Raw genomic sequence first — 19261 nt, 5'->3', positions numbered from 1 at the left:
GTCCTTTCCTGGATGTTGGACACACAGCAATGACTGCCTAAAACCCCAGGGTTCTTGCCCTCTCAGAGCTCAAAACCTACTAGCATGCAGGACCCTCTGCCCCCAACACACACACACACACACACACACACACACACACACACACACAACTGAATCAGATCATCTCAGATTTGTGCTGTGGATAAGGGAAACCTGACCACAAAAGTTACATGGGGGCAGGAGTCCGGTGGTCAGGGAGGCTGCGCTGACTCAGGAGGTAACACTCAGCTGACACACGAAGGTGGAATAGAGGCCAGCCCCAAGAGGATGACCTGGGATAGAGCCTCAGGCTGGGAGAACAGCACATGCACAGACCCTGAGTCAGGAGCCAATGAAGGCCAGGGTGTCAGGAGAGGAGTGAGGGGAGGGTGGAAGTGAAGTTCAGGGAGGTGAGCAGGGGTCCAACAAGGGCCCAGTGAGCTGTGGGGGGAGTCTGGACTTTTATGACGAGGACATCAAGGCATTATGGGAACATGATCGTCCCCAGAAGAGACTTCACAGGCCAGCTAGACCCCGCACTTACTGCAGCCAGTTGAGGGGATTGGGCAGGCACTATGAGCCCTATATTATGCATACATGGAGAAGAACCACAGGGCCTCAGTTTTCCCATCTGCTAAATGGCTCACGGCTGAGTAGGGACAGGATTAGGGTGAGGACAGCAAGGCAATTGCCATGGGAGCAAATCTTAAGAGGGGTTGGCAAAAAATTCAGCCATCAAGAGACATTTTAATGCACCATGTAATGCAGAGGAAGCCATAATTAACAAAATATCAATCTTTTAAGGACAGGATCTGACAGGGCCTGGGCTGGGGAGAGGCCGTGGGGTGGTTTGTATGAGCACAGAATCAGATCGTGTCTTTCTTGAAAATTTTGGTATTTTGTTCATTTTGGATTATTTCTGCATTTAATTTGACATTTAAAAATATATCATTAACATTTATCTTGATGGCGAGGGCTTTTTTTCCTGCCCCTTTGGGTTTTGGATTTGAGAAAAGTTCCTCACATGCCTCACCCCAGGCCTGGCCCTAGGGGCCTGAAGCATGTGCAGCCGCTTCACTCAGATGCTGCAGAAATCCTAGACTTAATGCTGACAATGAATTTAGAATTTTTAAAGGATGTTTGGGCCACATCTCACCTGGGGGCCACGAGTTTGAGATCCTTGTTCAGATGGTAAGGGGAGGGGGGTGCACCAGTTGGCAACCCTTTGTTCAGACAGTAATTCCTCTGGAAAAACGAGCTGGGGAGTGAGATGTCCCCCACCCCCACCCCAGGAGCCTCGTTTTCTCTGTGTGCTGCAGGGGATGAGCTGGGAAGTTCCTGTTGGGATGACAGGAGCCCTAGGGTGCTCAGCTGGGAGGCTAGCTGCTCATATCACAGAGCCTCATCGTTGCACAAAGTTCCCTAAGCCCAGAATAGAGTGGCTGAATCCTCCTGTGTAAGAAACTCTCCCCTCCGTGAGCGCCGGATGCTTTTGGAGGCATACTAAATGTTTTCCAGTATCACCAGGGGAGCGTGTTAAAAGTGACATTTCAGAGATACAGTTCCTACAGGATTCTGGATCATTTCATCTGGGTGGGGCCCCAGGACACTGCTTTTTAAGATCCAGGCCCAGGAGTTAGAAACTTGAAAAACCCTGGAAATTAGGAGATACGGTTGGGCAAATGACCTTGGGTTTAACCTCTGTGAGACTCAGTTTCCACCTCTGTAAAATGGGGATTATACCTTTCCCTAGCCTTATGCAGAAGGTTCAACGAGAGGGAGCAGTTATTATTGTCCCGCACTGCAAGTCAAGAGACCAATTAGGAGGTGACATTCTTCCTTTTCTTAAGTGAGCCCTAGCAGCTAGGATTCGGGATTCGAACTCACGAAATGCCTCGCGCCTCCTTGACGTCACCGAGTAGCCTCTGAAAATCCGCTAGTCGCCCAGCCGCGGAGTCCGCCACAGCGTTCTATTTGCATATTAGCATAGCCCCTCCCACCCGGCGCGGTCCCGGCCTGCGTTTGGCCAGCGACTGTGCCACTCAGCGCTCCGCCTTCAGGCCCCGCCCACGCCCGGAGCCCGGCCCCAGTTCCTGGGCGCAGCCTACCCCGCTGCCGGCCCTGCGCCCCGCCCTTGGCCTGGGCTCCCGCCGCTGGGGCCCGTGATTGGCTGCGCCGTCCACCAGTGCCCGCCCCCCCGCGCACCGGCCCCGCCCCGCGGAGGGGAGCGAGTGCTCCGGCCCCATGCGAGGGGTTCGGCTGCGCGGCGGGGCTGAGGCGGCCGCGGCGGCCCGAAAGCAGGTAGGAGTTCGTGCGGCCGCGGTCCCGGCTCGGGTCCGTCGCCCCCAACTCAGGCGCCGGGGGTCAGTGCGCGGCTGGGCGGAAGGCAGGCCGAGGCAGTGGGCACAGAGAGGGCTCCTATTTGGCTGCGGACTTGGGCGTCGGGGTCTGCTGAGGAGGGGCTGGGGTTGGAGTTGGGTGTCCCGGCTAGGATGGGGCCAGGTCGAGGTCAGCTAGGGAGGTGACTGAAGTTAAGGTGGAGGGTAGCTGGGGAGAAGGCTGGAGATGGAGTTGGGGGTCGGGATTAGCTGGGGAGGGGCACAGGGTTTGAGTTGAGGGTGGAAGTTATTTGAGGAGGGGGCAGGGAGTGGGCTTGAAGGTGGAGGGTAGCTGGGGAGGAGGCTGAGGAGTGGAGCTGGCAGGGAAGGGTGATTGAGGAACCCAGGGTTGGGGTGAGCTGAGGAGGGGCCAGAGGGCAGAGTTAGGGGAGGGCTGCAGGATGGAGGTGGGGTCAGGCTCCTTTCAGAAGAGGCGGGAGGGATATCCGGAGGCGTGGAGAGTCTGGAGTGCTTGGGGTGATGAGAAAGGAGGTGGGGGACCCAGTGATTGTTGGATAGAGGAATGGCGGGTGTTTTTCGGGAGGTTGACTAATCAGGAGGAAATGGGGGTTCTCGGTTAGAAGTCAGTTATAAGGATTGTGGAGGGGACGCCCCCACTTTTGGGGGCTAATCATTCAGTGTAGGGGGCATAGGGCAGAAACCCCTTGGCACCAGTGAGCTGGAGGAGATGGGGTTCAACGTACTTTGCTGGGTCTGTGTCTGGGATGGAGAGTGTGGACGAGAGCATCTTGGGAAGCAGGAAAGGCTCGTGTTGGTGACTGAATTTTTCAGGAATTTTTGGGCTCAGGAGTGAGGAACCAAAGTGGGAGTTGGGGATGATGACATTGAGGGATGTGGGCGGCACTTTGTTTTTCCTGGGGAGCGGGGGTTGCTAGGGGCTGGACGGTGGGCGGGAGAAGACAGAGTGATGAGCAGCAGGGAAAGGCTCCCACTGTTGCTAGGTGTCAGCCAGGCAAAGGCCAAGTTCACAGACGTGCTCAGTGCGATGCTGAGGTCTTGCAGAGATGAACAGTGTAGCGGACTCGTGCTTGGCCGAGTGGGCTTTGGGAGGTTTAGTGTACTCCTCTGTGAGACAGGCCTAACGAAACAGTCACAGCACCTCATAGGGTCGCATGTAAGTCAAATACGTGCACCTAGTATGCTCCTGGCACATGGCGAGGCTACGTGCTGCCTTGATAATAATGGTCTAAATTAAGGTTTTTTGGGAGGGGGAAGGTGGGTGGGTAAAATGATGACTGGATGTGTCAGGGAGGGGCGGGAGGGAATTAGTTAGAACTTGACTCCAGTCTTTCAACCTTGGGGTGCACGTCAGAGTCACCCCTGGAGCTTTCAAAAAGAATCACCAAAAAAAAAAAAAAAAATAGTCCATCTTATTAAAAGTAAGGAAAAACAAACAGAAAAAGCAGAATCTGCCTGGACGTTCTGAAGGTTTGTTAAGGAACAAGTATGTCTACTTAAGAGAAGGCTTCATGGGCATTCTGATTTAGGTGTACCCCACAGGAGCCCTTCAGTTGTGTACCCCAAAGGGAAGCATTGGGCCACAATTATCTGCTCTTTAAATATATGAGCTTTACAACTTGATAGGATAAACCTAGGTCCCTCCATGGGCTCAGCTGATTTTGGCACCACCCTGGGCACTGAGGGAGGCTGAGCAGCATCCCTGCCCCCACCCACTCGACACCTCCAGTGTGACCACCACAAAAGTCCCTAGACATTACTCAGTGTCCCTGGGGGCAGCATCACCCCAGTTGAAACCCCGGTTATAAACCAAACTGAGTTCTTTTCTCTTTTAAAGACCACATCTCCCCTTAGATGCTTGGGAAGTTCGGCCCAGATTTGGAGTTTGTTTTTAAATCATCTAGTGTTCTCATTTTGAGAGGAAAAAGAAAGAAAATGAAAATCACACTGCTTTTAGAGAATTTTAGAAACACTGACCTCTTTCTAGGTGGGTCTTTTATGAGGTCTTTGAACACTTGCACTGCTTTTAACTGGGGTTAATTGGTCAGCTGCAGACACTGAAATGCCCAAGTGTGCAGTTTGCCTCCGTGGTTTTCAACCCAGAGTGGGAGGCTTGAGTTCTTAGGTAATTCTCTGTCTTCTGTAGGAAAGTTCCTGTGACTGACACCATTGTTTTCTGCTCTTGTTTCGTAACTCCTGGGCCCTTTCCTTTGAAGGGAAAGACAGCTGAACCTGAATTACCCTGACACACAGATGATTCAGCTCCGTGTTTACTGAATGGAGGCATTTGTGTTTTGGTCCACCATGTAGTAGTGTAAAAGCTTCTTCCATTCAAGGTGTTATGACAGGTTTTCTCGTTTGCACCTGGAAACAAATAATCGTCTTTAAAATTCACTAGGTCCTTCATATTCTTGAAGTTCCATTGTAACTTCTTACATAATTTCTTTTTCACCTATCAATAATCACTTTATTTATTTATTTTTAATTTATTGGGGTGACAATTGTTAGTAAAGTTACATAGATTTCAGGTGTACAATTCTGTGATACATCATCTATAAATCCCATTGTGTGTTCACCACCCAGAGTCAGTTCTCCTTCCATCACCATATATTTGATCCCCCTTACCCTCATCTAACACCCCTCCTCCCCGCTTATCCTCTGGTAACCACTAAACTATTGTCTGTGTCTATGGGTTTTTGTTTCTCATTTGTTTGTCTTGTTCTTTTGTTGTTTTTGGTTTACATACCACATATCAGTGAAATCACATGGTTCTCTGCTTTTTCTGTCTGACTTATTTCACTTAGCATCATACTCTCGAGATCCATCCATGTTGTCACAAATGGTCCTGTTTCATCTTTTCTTACCGCCGAATAGTATTCCATTGTGTATATATACCACAACTTCTTTATCCATTCATCTATCAAAGGACATTTTGGTTGTTTCCATGTCTTGGCCACCGTAAACAAAGCTGCAATGAACATTGGAGCACACGTGTCTTTATGTATAAATGTTTTCAGATTTTTTGGGTAGATACTCAGGAGAGGGATTGCTGGGTCATATGGTAATTCTATTCGTAATTTTTTGAGGACCCTCCACACTGCCTTCCATAACGGCTGCACCAGTCTGCATTCCCACCAACAGTGTATGAGGGTTCCTTTTTCTCCACAGCCTCTCCAACACTTGTTACTATTTGTCTTGTTGATGATAGCCATTCTGACTGGGGTGAGGTGATATCTCATTGTGGTTTTCATCTGCATTTCTCTGATGATTAGTGATGTTGAGCATTTTTTCATATGTCTATTTGCCATTTGTATGTCCTCTTTGGAGAAATGTCTCTTCAGGTCCTCTGCCCATTTTTCAATTATAATTTCTTATGAAAGGGTCTTTGGGCCTGGCCTCCATGACATTGGAACTTTGCAGAGCTTTCTAGAGTGATGGGTTACCAGGATAGTTGTGTGACTGATGGGTGTTGACACACACTTATCTCCCCCTTCCTGTGTGTTTAACTGACCATAGCAGTGAAGCTTGTGTCCCATCGTCCCCTTCCTGGGTCCTTTAAAGACTGGCTCCTGCAGTCTCATAGCCCACCCTCTGTTGGGGAGCCTCTCTCGTTCCCCCTGTTCCTTTTCACCATTCTGGTGCTTCACCAATTCTTTCTCATGCTACTCTTTGGTGAGGCCTCTCTCTCTTCAGGGTCTAGAGAAAAGTGTTCATTACATGTCACCCCGGAGACCTCAGAGCTGAGACGGGAAGTTGAAAGGGGGTGACCGGTCCCAGGCGGTCACTTACACTTACTTCCGTCCTCTTCCCTGCATGGTCTTGGTTAGCTCCACTCTGTCAGTGCCTTTTGTCCTGCCAGCAGGTGGGCACAGGCTTTGGGCAGCTCTGAGACTTACAGAAATGGCTACTAGTTCTCCTTGAGGACCTTGCAAAAGGGAAAGTCTTATTTTTAATTTTTTAAATTGAGGTACAATTTTCATGTCATACAACTCAGCCATTTGAAGCACACAGTTCATTTTTTTGGTAAGTTTAACAAGCTGGACAACCATCCCCATAAACCCATTTTAGATCGTCCTGTCACCCCAATAAGATGTCCCCTCCCCATCAGCAGTCAGGCCCCAGCCCTTGACAGTCACTAACCCAGGTCCTGTCTGTGGATGTGCCTGTTCTGGACATTTCCCATAAGTGGAATCACACACTGTGAGGCCTGTGTGTCCGGCTTCTCTCATGAGCACCGTGTGTTCAAGGTCCATCCACATGGCGAGTGTCAGCGCCTCCCTCCTTTTCACGGCCGGGTGATATTCCAGAGTGTGGCTGGGCCACGCTGTGTTTATCCGCTCATTTATTGACAGATATCAGGGTTGCTCCGACCTTTGGAAGTGAAGAATCGTGCGGCTATTTAAATGGTTTTTCCCTGGGCACTCCACAGCCACTAAACCGAAGCTTGGGGGGTTTGTCTGGCGTCACCCCTCTGGGTTTTCTCTCTCTCTCTTCCGTCTGTGTTTCTTTTCCCCTGAGTTAAGTGCTTTCCTGTCTCTTGCTGAGAGCATCCCAGCCCTGGATCAGCCTGCATTCTCTCCCTCTCTGCTGGGTCCACCCCACATGACCAGGATCCTTTTTCTAAAGCACAGATCAGTTTGTCATTTCCCTGCCACCTTCACTAACTTGTCACCCACTTGACAGATTCAGAATCCCTCACGGCCTTCGAGGCACCGTGGGAGTTGGCCCCACATTACCTTTCCAGAGCGACCTTCACTTTGACTCCAGGAACTGCTCTCCTCTGCTGCCCACCCCAGCGCATGCCCAGGGTTCCTGGACAGCTGGTTTGCTGTGTCCTTTGTTTGAAACCTTCCTTCCTTCCCCCTCTCCCCAACAAAGGCTGGCTGTGTGCCTATATCAGGCTTCAGGATGTGAGCCAGGCACCGGGAGCACCGGGAATATGATGCTTGTGTGCGCATGTGGGGAGGTGGCGGAGCCAGGGTCCCAGGCCTGTGTCGTCCACAAGCTCCACAGGTGCAATGGCAGTAAGTTTTTCAGGGAGCAGAGAGGTGGGGGTGACACCTGTGCATAGGATGGATAATCAGAGGACGACACCAGAGAGGCTTTGCAGTGACAGATTAGCCCAGGGACAGGTGCAGGGAGCTGCCCACCTGTGTAAGCACCAAGCTGGGCCTGGGTCTTTCCGTGTTGTCTTCAGTTGGGTCTCCCCCTGGGCACCGTGGATGCTCGGGCCGGGTCCTTCTCTGCGGGGGGCTATCCAGGACACTGGGGGACGGAGCAGCACCCTGGGCCCACCCACTCGATGCCAGGAGCACCTGCAGTGTGAACCACAATTGTCTCCAGACATGGCCCAGGATCCCCTGGGTACGGAACCACCCCAGTTGGGAACCATTGGGGTAAACTATTTCTAATAAGATTTTATGATTGCATTAAAGTAAAATGATGTTTGTTTTTAAAAATAGACTGTATTTTTAGAGCAGTTAAAGGTTCATAGCAAAATGGAACAGAAGGCATAGAGATTGCTCATGTATCCCCTGCCTCTCACATGTACACAGCCATCCCCCTTGTCAACGTCCCCACCGGAATGGACATTTGTTACAATTGATGAACCTACATGGACACAGCATTGCCTCCACCGTCCGTAGTTGATATCAGGGTCTGCTCTTGGCATTGGGCAGTCTGTAGGTTTGGACAAATGTGTAAAGACACGTACCCCCCATTATAGTGTCACACAGAGTAGCTTCAGCTCCCTAAACATCCTCTGTGCTCCACCTCTTCATTCTCCCCATTATTTTGTTTTTATGGACAAAGCGATGAGACATAGTCACCTCAAGTGCCTGGAGGGGAGATATCATTCTGTAAGCTGTGGAGTTTTATATGAACCATTCTTCCCCTTCTCCTCTCCAAAAAGCAGTCTCTCCAACGGAAACAGAATTCCAAAAAGCAAACCAAGTGAATCTCACTTTAATGCTGTATTTGACGTGACCCAGTGCACCCAGAATATGAGCATCGCAGCGTGTCATCAGTGTAAAGGTGTCAGTGAACACTTCGCATTCTTTCTTCCGTACAAAGCCTTTGAAATCTGGTGTGTTTTTTACACTCACAGATTTTTACATCTCAGAATGAGTCACATTCCACGTGCTCAATGTCATGTGACAGTCAGTGGCTGCCACACTGGGCATTGCAGGTCTAGGAAATAGAGGAAATTTTAGGAGAAAATAAGACCTCTGGAGGCATATGGGTGTAGCTTAGCGCTTGGACATGTGATGGCTTGTTTTTAGAGCTTTCAAAGTATCTGTCTGCTGGTTGGAAATGTGGGTTGAGAATCAGAGCATCCTAGAAAGTCAGCTCTGGAATGGTCCCCCAGATTGTCCAGTCCAAGGGAGCAGCATGGCCCATGTGGCAAATCCATCTCGTCATCTGTTTTTATATGGCCCCTGGGCGGAGATGGTTTTTACATTATTAGATAGTTGGGGAAAAAATCAAAAGAAGCATATGAATTGTGATACATGAAAATTATGTGGAGTTCACATTTCAGTGTCCAGAAATAAAGTTTTATTGGCACAAAGCCACACGCATTTGTTCACACGTCACCTGTGGCTGCTTTCATGGTACCACATACGAGACCGTGTGGCTCAAAAAGCTGAAAGTATTGATTCTCTGGCTCCTTACAGAAAGTCTGTCAGTCCCTCTGGTGTAACGTGCATGGTTTACAGATGGGGAAACTGAGGCCCAGTGGTTTCATGGGTTCTTGGCAGTGCTGGGACTTGAACTGGCGGCTTCATAGTTTTTATCGTTTCATTTAACTACCAGTACTAGGTGAGCAAAGAACATTTAACTTCCCCTAATGTTGCCCCTAATGTTGTCTGGCTAGGAGCTGGCATGCCCGTAGCCGCCTGGATGAGCAGGGTAATCGTGTGGGAACAGACATTTAGAATGATTATTTCCCACAGCCCTTGCTATACATACTTAGTAAGAAGATGAACAATTATTTTCATTAGTTTTATAACATAGAACAGCTCATCTTAGAAATAGTGCTCCGAGATTTGATGAGCTGGAGCATCTCAGTTCAAATCTAGAACACATTTGAAAATGGCAGCTATGTTTATTGTAATGTTACTTAAAGGCATACGAATGTAAAACTGTGTGTAGATGTGCTGTGCTCATAGCTTTTATGCCATAAACTGAAAAAAAGTGTATAACATAAATAAAAACAAACCAGTAACACAGTAAAGCAGCGGTCATCCAACCATGTTTTTAGAGAAACAATCTTGACCTTCGGTGATGGGTGTTTTTCCGACCATGTTCCAAGAGCCACAGTTTGCCAGGCAGACTGTCCCTGAGCGAAGTTTGCAAATCGGCCAGTTACAGTGAAGACAAACGTTTCCTTGGGCTGGGTGCCGAGGACAGTTTCTGTTCAGCACCCGCTGAACTGCGAAATGCCTTTCTCTTTAGGTTGAGAATTGACAGGCCATTAGTTCTTCATGTGGGCTGAGTTTTAAATATTCGAGGCAGGGACGAGAAATGGAAGATTTTCTGTCTTTTTTTTTTTTTTTTCAAATTGCTACTGAATGAAATACAGGCTTGCTTTTGACTTCTAACTTTCAAGTGGACAACAGGAGGTGATAAGAAATGGGGCTGGTCAGGGTTGTTTATTGTTTAAAAAATTGATTGGCCCCTCTCTTTCCGTCCATCTCTCTCTCTCTCTGTCGCTCCCTCCCACTGAAGGGTTCAGCAGGCTCTCAGGGACTGTGTAAAGGAAACCAAAGCGTGTCCCTGGTGTCCACAGCCTCAGAGCTGTGTAGGTTTGGGGCGCAGAGGGACAGAGGATGGGGGTTCCAGAACCTCGGGTTCCAGCCCTGGCTCCACCTCTCATTTCCACAGCAGAGAGTCTCCTCTCCTCCCCTCTGTCTCCCTCGCTGTGAAATGGACTATCTAGGATAAGGGGACATCCGTACCCCTCTCTCTGTGTAAGGTGGCACAGCACCCCGCACGTGCATCTCTAAGAAAGTCAGCAGATTGAGTTACCGGACCTGTTTTTTTCTTATTATTATTAATTTTTTTACTTTGGACTAATTTGAGAGGCACAGGTAAGTCTCAGAGTTTCCGAGTATCCACATCAGCTCGTTAGCATCTTATACTCCCTCCTGTAGCACCTTGGCCGTGCTAAGAAATGAACATGGCTGCATTACTAGCCCATGAAATCCACACTATTCACATTCACTAGCTTGTCCCTAATGTCCCTTTGCTGCCCCAGTACCCCATCCAAGATCCTCGTGATATTAGCCGTGACATGTCCTTAGCTCCCCGGGGCTGTGACAGCGTCTCTGATTTTCCTTGTCTTTGTGCCTGGGCAGTTGTAAGGAAGACAGTTCAGGAGTTTTACAGAATGTACCTGGATCCGGGTTTGTCTGGTGTTTTTCGTGATCAGACCAGGCTTATTATGGGTTTGGGGGAAGAGAATACAGAGGTGTGGTGTCCTTCTCGTCATAGCCCCCTGGGGATCCTTGCCCCCCCGTAGGATGTCACCCTGAGGGTGACCTTGATCTCCAGGCCCAGGTAGTCTTTTGGGAGCTGGAAACTCATCGTCTTACACACCTTCTAATTTGAGACGCATGGGTCCCACCTGTCCCAAATCCGTGTGTGGCGGGGGTTGGGGGAGGCGTGTATGGGTCCCATCACTGGTGACTGAAATAATCTGGCCCCGAGTATTGTAGCACAGCTTTGCCTAGGTGCTATATTTTAATGAGGGGGGCTTTAGATCTGGAGGTACAGTTGCAGCACAGGTGGCCCAAAGCTCAAGCTATGTGACAGCATGGGTACCCCTGCCCTTGCTCAGGGTCAGCCCTGCATCTTCATTCTCCTCGAAGGCAGGGCATTGCTGGGAAGCTGGCTGTCTTGTGGGGAGGTGTTCGGCGTGGCCTTTAGAAGTGAAACTGGGTGGACGGGCAGTCTCCCTGGGGATAGGGCAGGAGTTTCTGCAGCCACTTTGGGACAGTGAATGGGACCCTTTGTTGCACAAGGCCTGTTTCTCAGTGGCCTCTTTCTACTCAGCAAACAACAGCAGGATCTTGCCATGTGCTGAGTGTATGGGACCGTCCCCTGCCATGTCCCTCACCCCCACCCCCAGGGGAGGGGACCTGTCAGTCATGGTAGTTACTGTGGATCAATGAATCAATGTATCACACGCCAGACATCGTCCAGTTTCCTTCTCACCACCTCCATCTCTCTGCCCAGGGCGGCGGGAACATCCCCGCTCACCGCCCTGTGTCCTCTTCTGCCCATCCCAGTTTGCTTGTTTTATTTTTCATTGTGCTAAATTACACATAATGTCAAATTCACCATCTTAACCAGTTTTAAGTGCACAGCTCAGTGGCATTAAGCACATTCACACTTCTGTGCAGCCGTCCCCACCATCATCTCCAGAACTTTTCATCTTCCCAAACTGATACTCTGTTCCCATCAAACACACACTCCCCTCCCCTCCCCCAGCCCCTGGCACCACCATCTACCTCCTGTCTGTGACTCTGACTCCCTGAGGACCTTGTATAAGTGGAATCACAGGATTTGTCCTTTCACTTGGGTAGATTCCTAGGGGTGGAATTGCTGGGTCATTTCACCAGCTTCTGTTAACACACTGAGAAACTACCAGGCCGTCTTCTCTGCCACCAGCCGCTCACGGGGCGCCAGGTTCTCACAGCCTCGCAGGCACTTGTGGTTGTTTGAGTCCAGCCTTCCTGGTGGCAGGAGGTGGTTGTTCACTGCAGCTTTGATTTGCGTGTCCAATGGCTAGTTTCTAAGCAGGGCCAGCTGGTTGGAGGACAGAAACGTCAAAGGACAGCCTGTTTAGAGGGTGATGAGATGATTTTAGGTGACCCTCGCCGGGCAGATTTGTGAGGGACTTTACATCACTTCTGGTTAGTTGAATGACGGAGGGGGAAGGGGAAAGAGGGCATGCCAGGAAGCCAGTACAGAGCCTCAGTCTTCCCCTCTCTAAAATGGGCACAAATGCTGACCTCAGTAAGTTACCGTGGAGAATCAAATGACGTAAGTCAGCAACAGACAGCCTTACGGAGCTGCTGGCCCTCAGTATCCTGAAGCTGAGCCCCAAATGAGATCCCACACATGTTCTTCATGTGCATTTCTGTGGGCTTTGTTCTAGGAGGTCGGTTCTCTTTGTTTTTTCCCTGTCGTTTATTTTTAAACCTATGGACTATGTGTGTGGTTTGCTTCTGTGCTGGGTAGGGTTGTTTTTTTTTTAACAGCTTGAATGAGATACCATTCACATACCACCCAACTCATCCATTAAAGTACCATTCATTGGTTTTTAGCATATTCGCAGATCTGTGCAACCATCACCACAGGCAATTTTAGAATGTTTTTATCACCCTAAAAAGACACTCGTCCCCATCAGCTGTCACCCCCACCCCCTCCCCAGCCCCGAAAACCACGAACCCACCTCCTGTCTGTGGACGCGCCTGTTCTGGACATTTCCCATAAGTGGAATCATACAGCGTGTGTCCGGCTTCTCTCATGAGCCCCGTGTGTTCAGGCCCATCCTCGTTTATGTTTTGTAGCAGAGTAATATTCTGTTGTATGAACGTTGTCTTTATCCACCATCCACAGATGGACATGGGTCATTCCCACCGTTTGGCTGTCGTGAATCCTCCTGCTGTGAACTTGGGTGTACGTTTTTATGTGGATGTTTTCAGTTCTCCTGGATGGACACCCAGGAGTGGCTTTGCGGGGCCCATCATCTATTTTTAAACCTGTGGACTGTTTGTGCTTCTGTGCCCACTGGGATTTTTGTCCATTTGCTGCTGCTTTGGCAGTTCAGCCCTTGGGGGCTGTGGAAGGAGTTGACATCCACTGGCTGAGTCCATTCATCCTTGATGTCCATCCAGCCAGTTGACGTCCACTGGCTGCCCCCATCGCTTACGCTGCGGAGCAGCCATGACCCTGCGTCCGCCGCCCAGGCAGCTTTCTCGCAGCGCAGTGGGTCTTCTCCCTGCCGTCCTGGGGTCTCACTCCTGTCCTCCTCACCTGGAAGGACCTCTGCTCTCTGCTCTGACAAACTCCACTTTCACTCTCAGCTGCCCCTCCTGCAGTCGCCTCTCCATCTCCCCCTGCCCACTACCTACCCTTGTGTCCAGTATTTTCCTGTGCCTCAAACCTGCCAGACCTCCAGCCACCTCCACCCTGTAGCCCTGGGGGACCTGGCCCAGTGTTCTGTCGCCTAAGCTTTAGGTTTTGGTTGGTGGGTTTGTTTTTTCTGTAAAAGAGGCTCCTGCCTCAAGGGCATTGAGAAGACCTCACAGAATGTGTACAAAGTAGCCAGCAGGGGGCAATGTGCAGAAGAATGGGCTTTTTTATTCAGATAAAAGCATGGGAGAGTGAAAAAGGCTGAAGAAGCTGTGGTAGAAACTGTGGTGGCCCCAAAGATGTCCCTATCTTGGTCCCAGGACCTTTGAATATGTCACCTCACATGGCCGAGGGACTCTGTAGGTGGGATTAAGTCAGGGCCCCCGAGATGGGGACGACCCTGGATTCCAGGGGGCCCAGTGTCATCACCGGGTCCTCATAAGAGGGAGGCAGGGGGCTCAGAGTCAGAGACATGGAAGAGGCTGCACTGCTGGCTGTGACGATGGAGGAGGGGCCACGAGCCAGGGACGCGGTGCCTCTAGAAGCTGGAACAGGCCGGAAACGGTTCTCCGGGGCCTCTGGGAGGACCAGCCCTGCCCGCACCTGGGTTTAGCCCCGGGAGGCCTGTGTGGGACTCCTGACCCCAGGACTATCAGAGAATCAATGTGTGTGGTTTTAATCTATAAAATGTGTGGTGACTTGTTACAGCAGCTCTAGGCAATCCATATAGTTAGTTTAGGAAATTACATCACAGATAAAGTTCTGTGTCCTCTTAGCTTCTCGTCTCGTCTCGTCCATCACACACGCTCACAGTGCCCCCCACTCATGGGCAGTGCTGCCCCACGACGAGTGAGTGGGATTCCTACCGCTTACTGCCGCCAAAGCCCACGGCTGGGCCACCACGCGGGGCTCTCCCCTGCTGCCTCGGACCTGACCTTCCCATTAAAGCTGTGTTAGCTGCATTTCTCTAGAGGAGTGCCTGTTCATTCAGCTCAGGGCTGACCCTTCCAGAATGCACTAGCCTGTGGTTCTGGGGCTAATTCTATGCCTTCCCTCCCCCAGGGCTACAATGGCATCTTTCTCCCCCACCTGCGCCTGCCCCATGTCTCAGTTTCTGTGATTTGCTGTTACTCTTGTCTTCAGTAAACGTTCTGCATAATGACTCCCACCCACGGCTGTACTGTCCCCAAAGCACGGCCTGGAGAGCCCCCTGAGGGTCTGTCTTGAGAAACTGAGGCTCAGCATGGGGAGCTGAGCCAAAAGGGACCTCAGCCCCTGGCCTCTGCCACCTCATAGCTCGTCTGTGAGACAAGGCTACTGATGGCACTGCCTGCACTTTTGTCTTGGTGACAGAACCAGCCACACTTCCTTCTGGCCATGGGAGAGAGTACGGAGGCCGGCTTGGTGCACCTGCCACCTCGTATTAACAACTCTCGGGGTCACATGCAAAGATGCAGGGCATCCTTGTCCCTAGGGAAATGCAAATCAGACGAGCGGGTGGGAACCTCTGCACACTCCTCACCCCACCAGGATGGCGAGAATCAAAAGGATAGACAATAGCAAGAGTTGGCGAGATCAGGGAGAAATCAGAGCCCTCAGGCTCGGCTGTGGGAACGGAAAGTGGGGCAGCTGCTGTGGGGAAGGCTGGCGGGTCCTCAGCAGGTTAAACAGAGTTTCCATGTGACTCAGCAGTAACCCACATCCACACAGCAACTACACAAATGTTCACAGCAGCACTGTTCACAAAGGCCAAAAGGTGGAAACAACGCAAGTGCCCATCAGCAACCAAGTGGACACACACAGTGTGTCCTGTCCACACATTGGGGTGTCACTTGGCTGTGAAAAGGAGGGAGGCGCTGACACTCCCCACAACGTGGATGGACCTTGAACACACGGTGCTCATGAGAGAAGTCGGACACACAGTGTGCGATTCCACTTATGGGAAATGTCCGGAACAGGCGCGTCCACAGACAGGACGTGGGTTCGTGGTTGTCGGGGCCGGGGGGTGGGGTGGGGGTGACTGCTGTGGAGGATGGAATTTCTTTTGGGGGAGATGAGGATGTTCTGGAACTAGATGGCTGTGGTGGTTGCCCAACATTGTGAATGCCACTGAATTGTACACTTTAAAATGTTAAAAATGGTAAATTTTATGTTATATGTATTTTACCCAAAAAGAAACAAAACAACATGTTGGTTGAAGTGGTCACATTTCAGGGCATGAGACCATTGACTGTCCTTAGTGGGCCGTGGGGGCCGTCCCTGTTTTTCCCCTGGGATCCCCTCCCCGCCCTCTGCCTTAGGTCAAGCCTGGTTGTGGAGCAGCGTGGTCTCTTTTTAAGTCTTGTCCTTGTGAGTTGGACACAAGGTCATGAATTCCTGTGTGTGGGGGGCTGCTGAGTGGTCACAGCCTTCTGGGCTGTAACCGGCCATGCGTGTAACTTAGGTTTGGAAGGAAGGTGCACCCAGGTCCCTGAGAGAAAGCAGTGAGTAAGGTGAAGATGTGGGACCGATGAAAGTTCTGTCCTCCTTTGAGGAAGAGGGACCAGAAAGTAAGATGTGTGAGAGGTGGAAGGTTGGGGATTATGGAACCTTTTGGAATGTACAGAGCATGGTGGCATAGTGAGGGCTGGAATTCTTGCTTAGCCACTGGATGACTTTCTCCCTTTGTGATTTTGGGCAAAACATTGCACCTCTTTTTTTCTTTTACCTTGTGAGCCTAGTTGGCTAGGAGTCACCACTCAGGATCGTCCTAAGGTCGAGATGGTGTACGAGGCAGTGGCCTGGGCGGGGGTGGGCAGGCTGTCGCCATGATTGCTGTCATCACGGTTAACGGTAGTACTGCTCACACTCGGTCATAGCGAATGTCCGTATACAGTATACATATCATTATTGTCCCCACCGCCGCTGCACGTCCCCTCCTGCAGTGTCTTGCTCAGATCGCATTGCTATCAGCTTACAGCCAGCCCCCCGCTGCTCAGGGCCAAAGGGACCGGACCGCAGTCAGCGTTTCCCAAGGCTGCTGACCCTGGTGGTCAGACACACGTGGCCGAAGAATTTCTGTGAAGGACATTTCTGCAGGGGACACGAGGGGCTTACGGTGTCACAGTGATGAATTTGTCCCTTGAGCCAAAGGGACATTGACACTCATGTCTGTGAAGGATGGCAGCGCACAGGGCCACACAGGTTCTACAGAGGGTGGTGTCAGGTAACCACACTCTGCCCGGGAGCCAGCTGGCAGGGCTGGGAGACTCATCTGGGTGACAGAGCGTGGGGATAATTCTGTGATGTCAGCACACGGGCTGTGGAGGGCTCGGTCTGAACACGTGTCAGGAGCACAGCACCCAGGCCTGACTGTGAGGCCTTCTCTATACCCCACCCCCCGTAAAATGAGAAAGGACCGAACTGTTCGTCAAGTACCTGTATGTGCCAAACGCCATGGTAGCCACCCAAGCAGTTGGTCCAGTCCTTAAACCACACGGCCCCACACCAGAGAAGGGTGTGGCCCCCGTGTCTGCTGCCGAGGGAGAGAGGCCCTGCCTGAAACATTTGACATGGATGTCACAGTCCCGTTTTAAGGCAGTTGTAAAACCTGCCTCAGGTCATACAGTGAGTGCTTGGTGACCACAGGTGTTACACTGGAAACCAACCCACTCCAGAGCTCTGTCCAGTGTCCCCCAGGGCCTCCCTCCGTAAAATGGAGAAATGATAAAACTTAGCCCAAACTAACAGCGGGGACGGAATGAGATCATTGTCAGCACTGTGGGTGCTTCTCTGGAGGATTTCATCAGCGTTATTAACTCTGAGGTACAATCTCCACAGTCCACGTTTCTGACCCTCCACACCATGCTGTCCTGCGGACTCATTTCCTGTAAAACAGGACACCCCTCGGCACTACGGACATCGGGGCTGGTCATCTCCATGGGGGGCCGTCCTGGGCACCGGGGGGGCTGAGCCACCACCCCCTCCATGGCAGGAGCACCCCCAGTTGTGACAACCACAGATGTCTCCAGACATCGCCCAATGTCCCTTGGGGGCAGAATCCAACCCCAGTTGTTTGTAAAGGGATTAAAGCCAAAGAAAATGCATTTGGAATTTTCAGCTACTCTGGGATGCCCCATTGACATGTTAGAGTGAAACTCAAGCTCCACACTGAGCTCAGACTGCTGGAACGTTCTGTCCCCAGATGATTTTCCCAAATCATCTTCCCTAGAAAAATTCTCGGTAGCACGTATGGAAATGTAATTAAACGGCCATTTTTCCTCTGCGGTGATGACACAGTTTGGGTCTGTAATAAAGACAGACGAGTCCCTTTAGAGCTGAGGCCAGATGGGCAGGGCCCCCAGCACTGCTCTCTGTGGGGGTGTCCTGGGCACTGTGGGTGTTGAGTGGCCCCACCCACTCAATGCCAGGAGCCCCCCCCAGTGTGGCAACCACAGATGTCCCTAGTCATGGCCCAGTGTCCCCTGGGGGCAGATTTGTCCCTCTTCCCCCATGGAGAACCCCCATGCAAGGAGTATGTTTTTCTTCGTATCCTGTAGGACCCTGGGGAAATGTTTTGCCAGTTCTTTGGGTGTCAAGACCCACAGATGCATCAGATTAGGTCATGGCCGCCCTTCAGAGCTGCCCTCAGGAGAGCAGCCATGCAGGGTGGCAGTTCTAGTCTCCAGGCAGTCTGCTTTGGTAAATATGTTCCCAGCTTCCTTACCTCTGAGTGACCTCTCTGTCTCCTTGCCGGCTGGCATTTCCTGGTCTTGGCGGTGACAGGTTTTCAGTGGATAACACTGAACTTGGCTGTGGCACGCTCCTTTCCCCATGTTCCCTGAGCCGCTCTATTCCCATAAAGCCAGACTCCTGTTTTCTGTGATGGATCGGGGATTTAATTAGTCCCCCATCTGGCAGAGAGCCCGCTGTGCGTCTGTCTCCAAGAACGTGATCTGTTTTGGATAATTTACGAACATGTCCAGCTGTTAGGGGGGTTGACGTGGCTGGTGGTGTGTGTGAGGAATACAAAGCAGTTTGCTACCCCACAGCGTTTCCATGTGTTAAAACTGTGCCAGTCCCAAGTGTAAAAATCTGGTTTCTTATCTATTCTAGTCTCAGCCAGAGGGAGAGGTGTTAGACCAGTTCTGTTTTAAGGAAAGTAGTACGATATATATATAACGTATAGCATTGTTTCCTTAATCAGCTTTTCTTCTGGGGGATATGTAACAGCACCGCTTTCAAACCCGGTGATGTAGAAAAAGGCCACTGAGTGCGAAAATCTGAGTTTTGAGCATTCACAAAGGCTAGCTCTGTTTTCGTCACCACCCCCAGATCTCACATCAAAGCAGCTGTCCTCTCTTTTTGCAGTCACCTTGGGAGACCTTGTACTTCCAACAGTGCTGACTTGTGACGGCCTTTCACGAGCTGCTGTGCTTTTATATATTCAGATATATAAATTTGTATGTTTCAAATGTGTTTTAGAGTTTTATCTTTTGAGGGTAGACTTCAATTTGGGGAACAGCCTGTGTTAGCCTGCTAATGCTGCATAAAAAATCAGCACAAATATAGTGGCTTGAAACAACACAGTTTACTGTCTCGCAGCTCACGTGGCTCAGGAGTCTGCGTGCGGCTCGGCTGGGTCTCTCAGGCTTCGATCAGTTTGTCGCCTGGTCTGCAGCCTCGCCGCTGCTGGGGACGGAGCCACTGCCAAGCTCTCTTGTGTAGCTGTGGACATGGTTTAGCTTCTCGTTGGCTGCTGACTG

General features: G+C 50.8%; 1 protein-coding gene across 25 annotated transcripts in view; it reads left to right on the top strand.

Annotated features, from left to right (window-relative positions):
• The first annotated feature begins 2123 nt into the window (after positions 1–2123).
• GNG7 (G protein subunit gamma 7) overlaps positions 2124–19261 on the top strand; it is a 144213-nt gene continuing 127075 nt past the window's right edge. For 17 of the 25 annotated variants that reach the window (XM_088792241.1, XM_088792240.1, XM_088792242.1 and 14 more), the window contains exon 1: positions 2124–2319. In XM_088792241.1, coding sequence (XP_088648367.1) covers positions 2263–2319 — 57 coding nt within the window. In that variant the 5' untranslated portion in view covers positions 2124–2262. The remainder of the gene's footprint in view (positions 2320–19261) is intronic. The other 8 variants (XM_074337528.2, XM_074337529.2, XM_074337526.2 and 5 more) reach the window with 6 other exon arrangements.

This window comes from Rhinolophus sinicus, chromosome 15 (assembly GCF_057876585.1).
Source record: "Rhinolophus sinicus isolate RSI-liver-muscle chromosome 15, RSI-T2T, whole genome shotgun sequence".
In the NCBI taxonomy this organism is placed as follows: domain Eukaryota; kingdom Metazoa; phylum Chordata; class Mammalia; order Chiroptera; family Rhinolophidae; genus Rhinolophus; species Rhinolophus sinicus.
The sequence above is the reverse complement of the archived record's forward strand: the minus strand, read 5'-3'. Positions and strand labels throughout refer to the sequence as shown.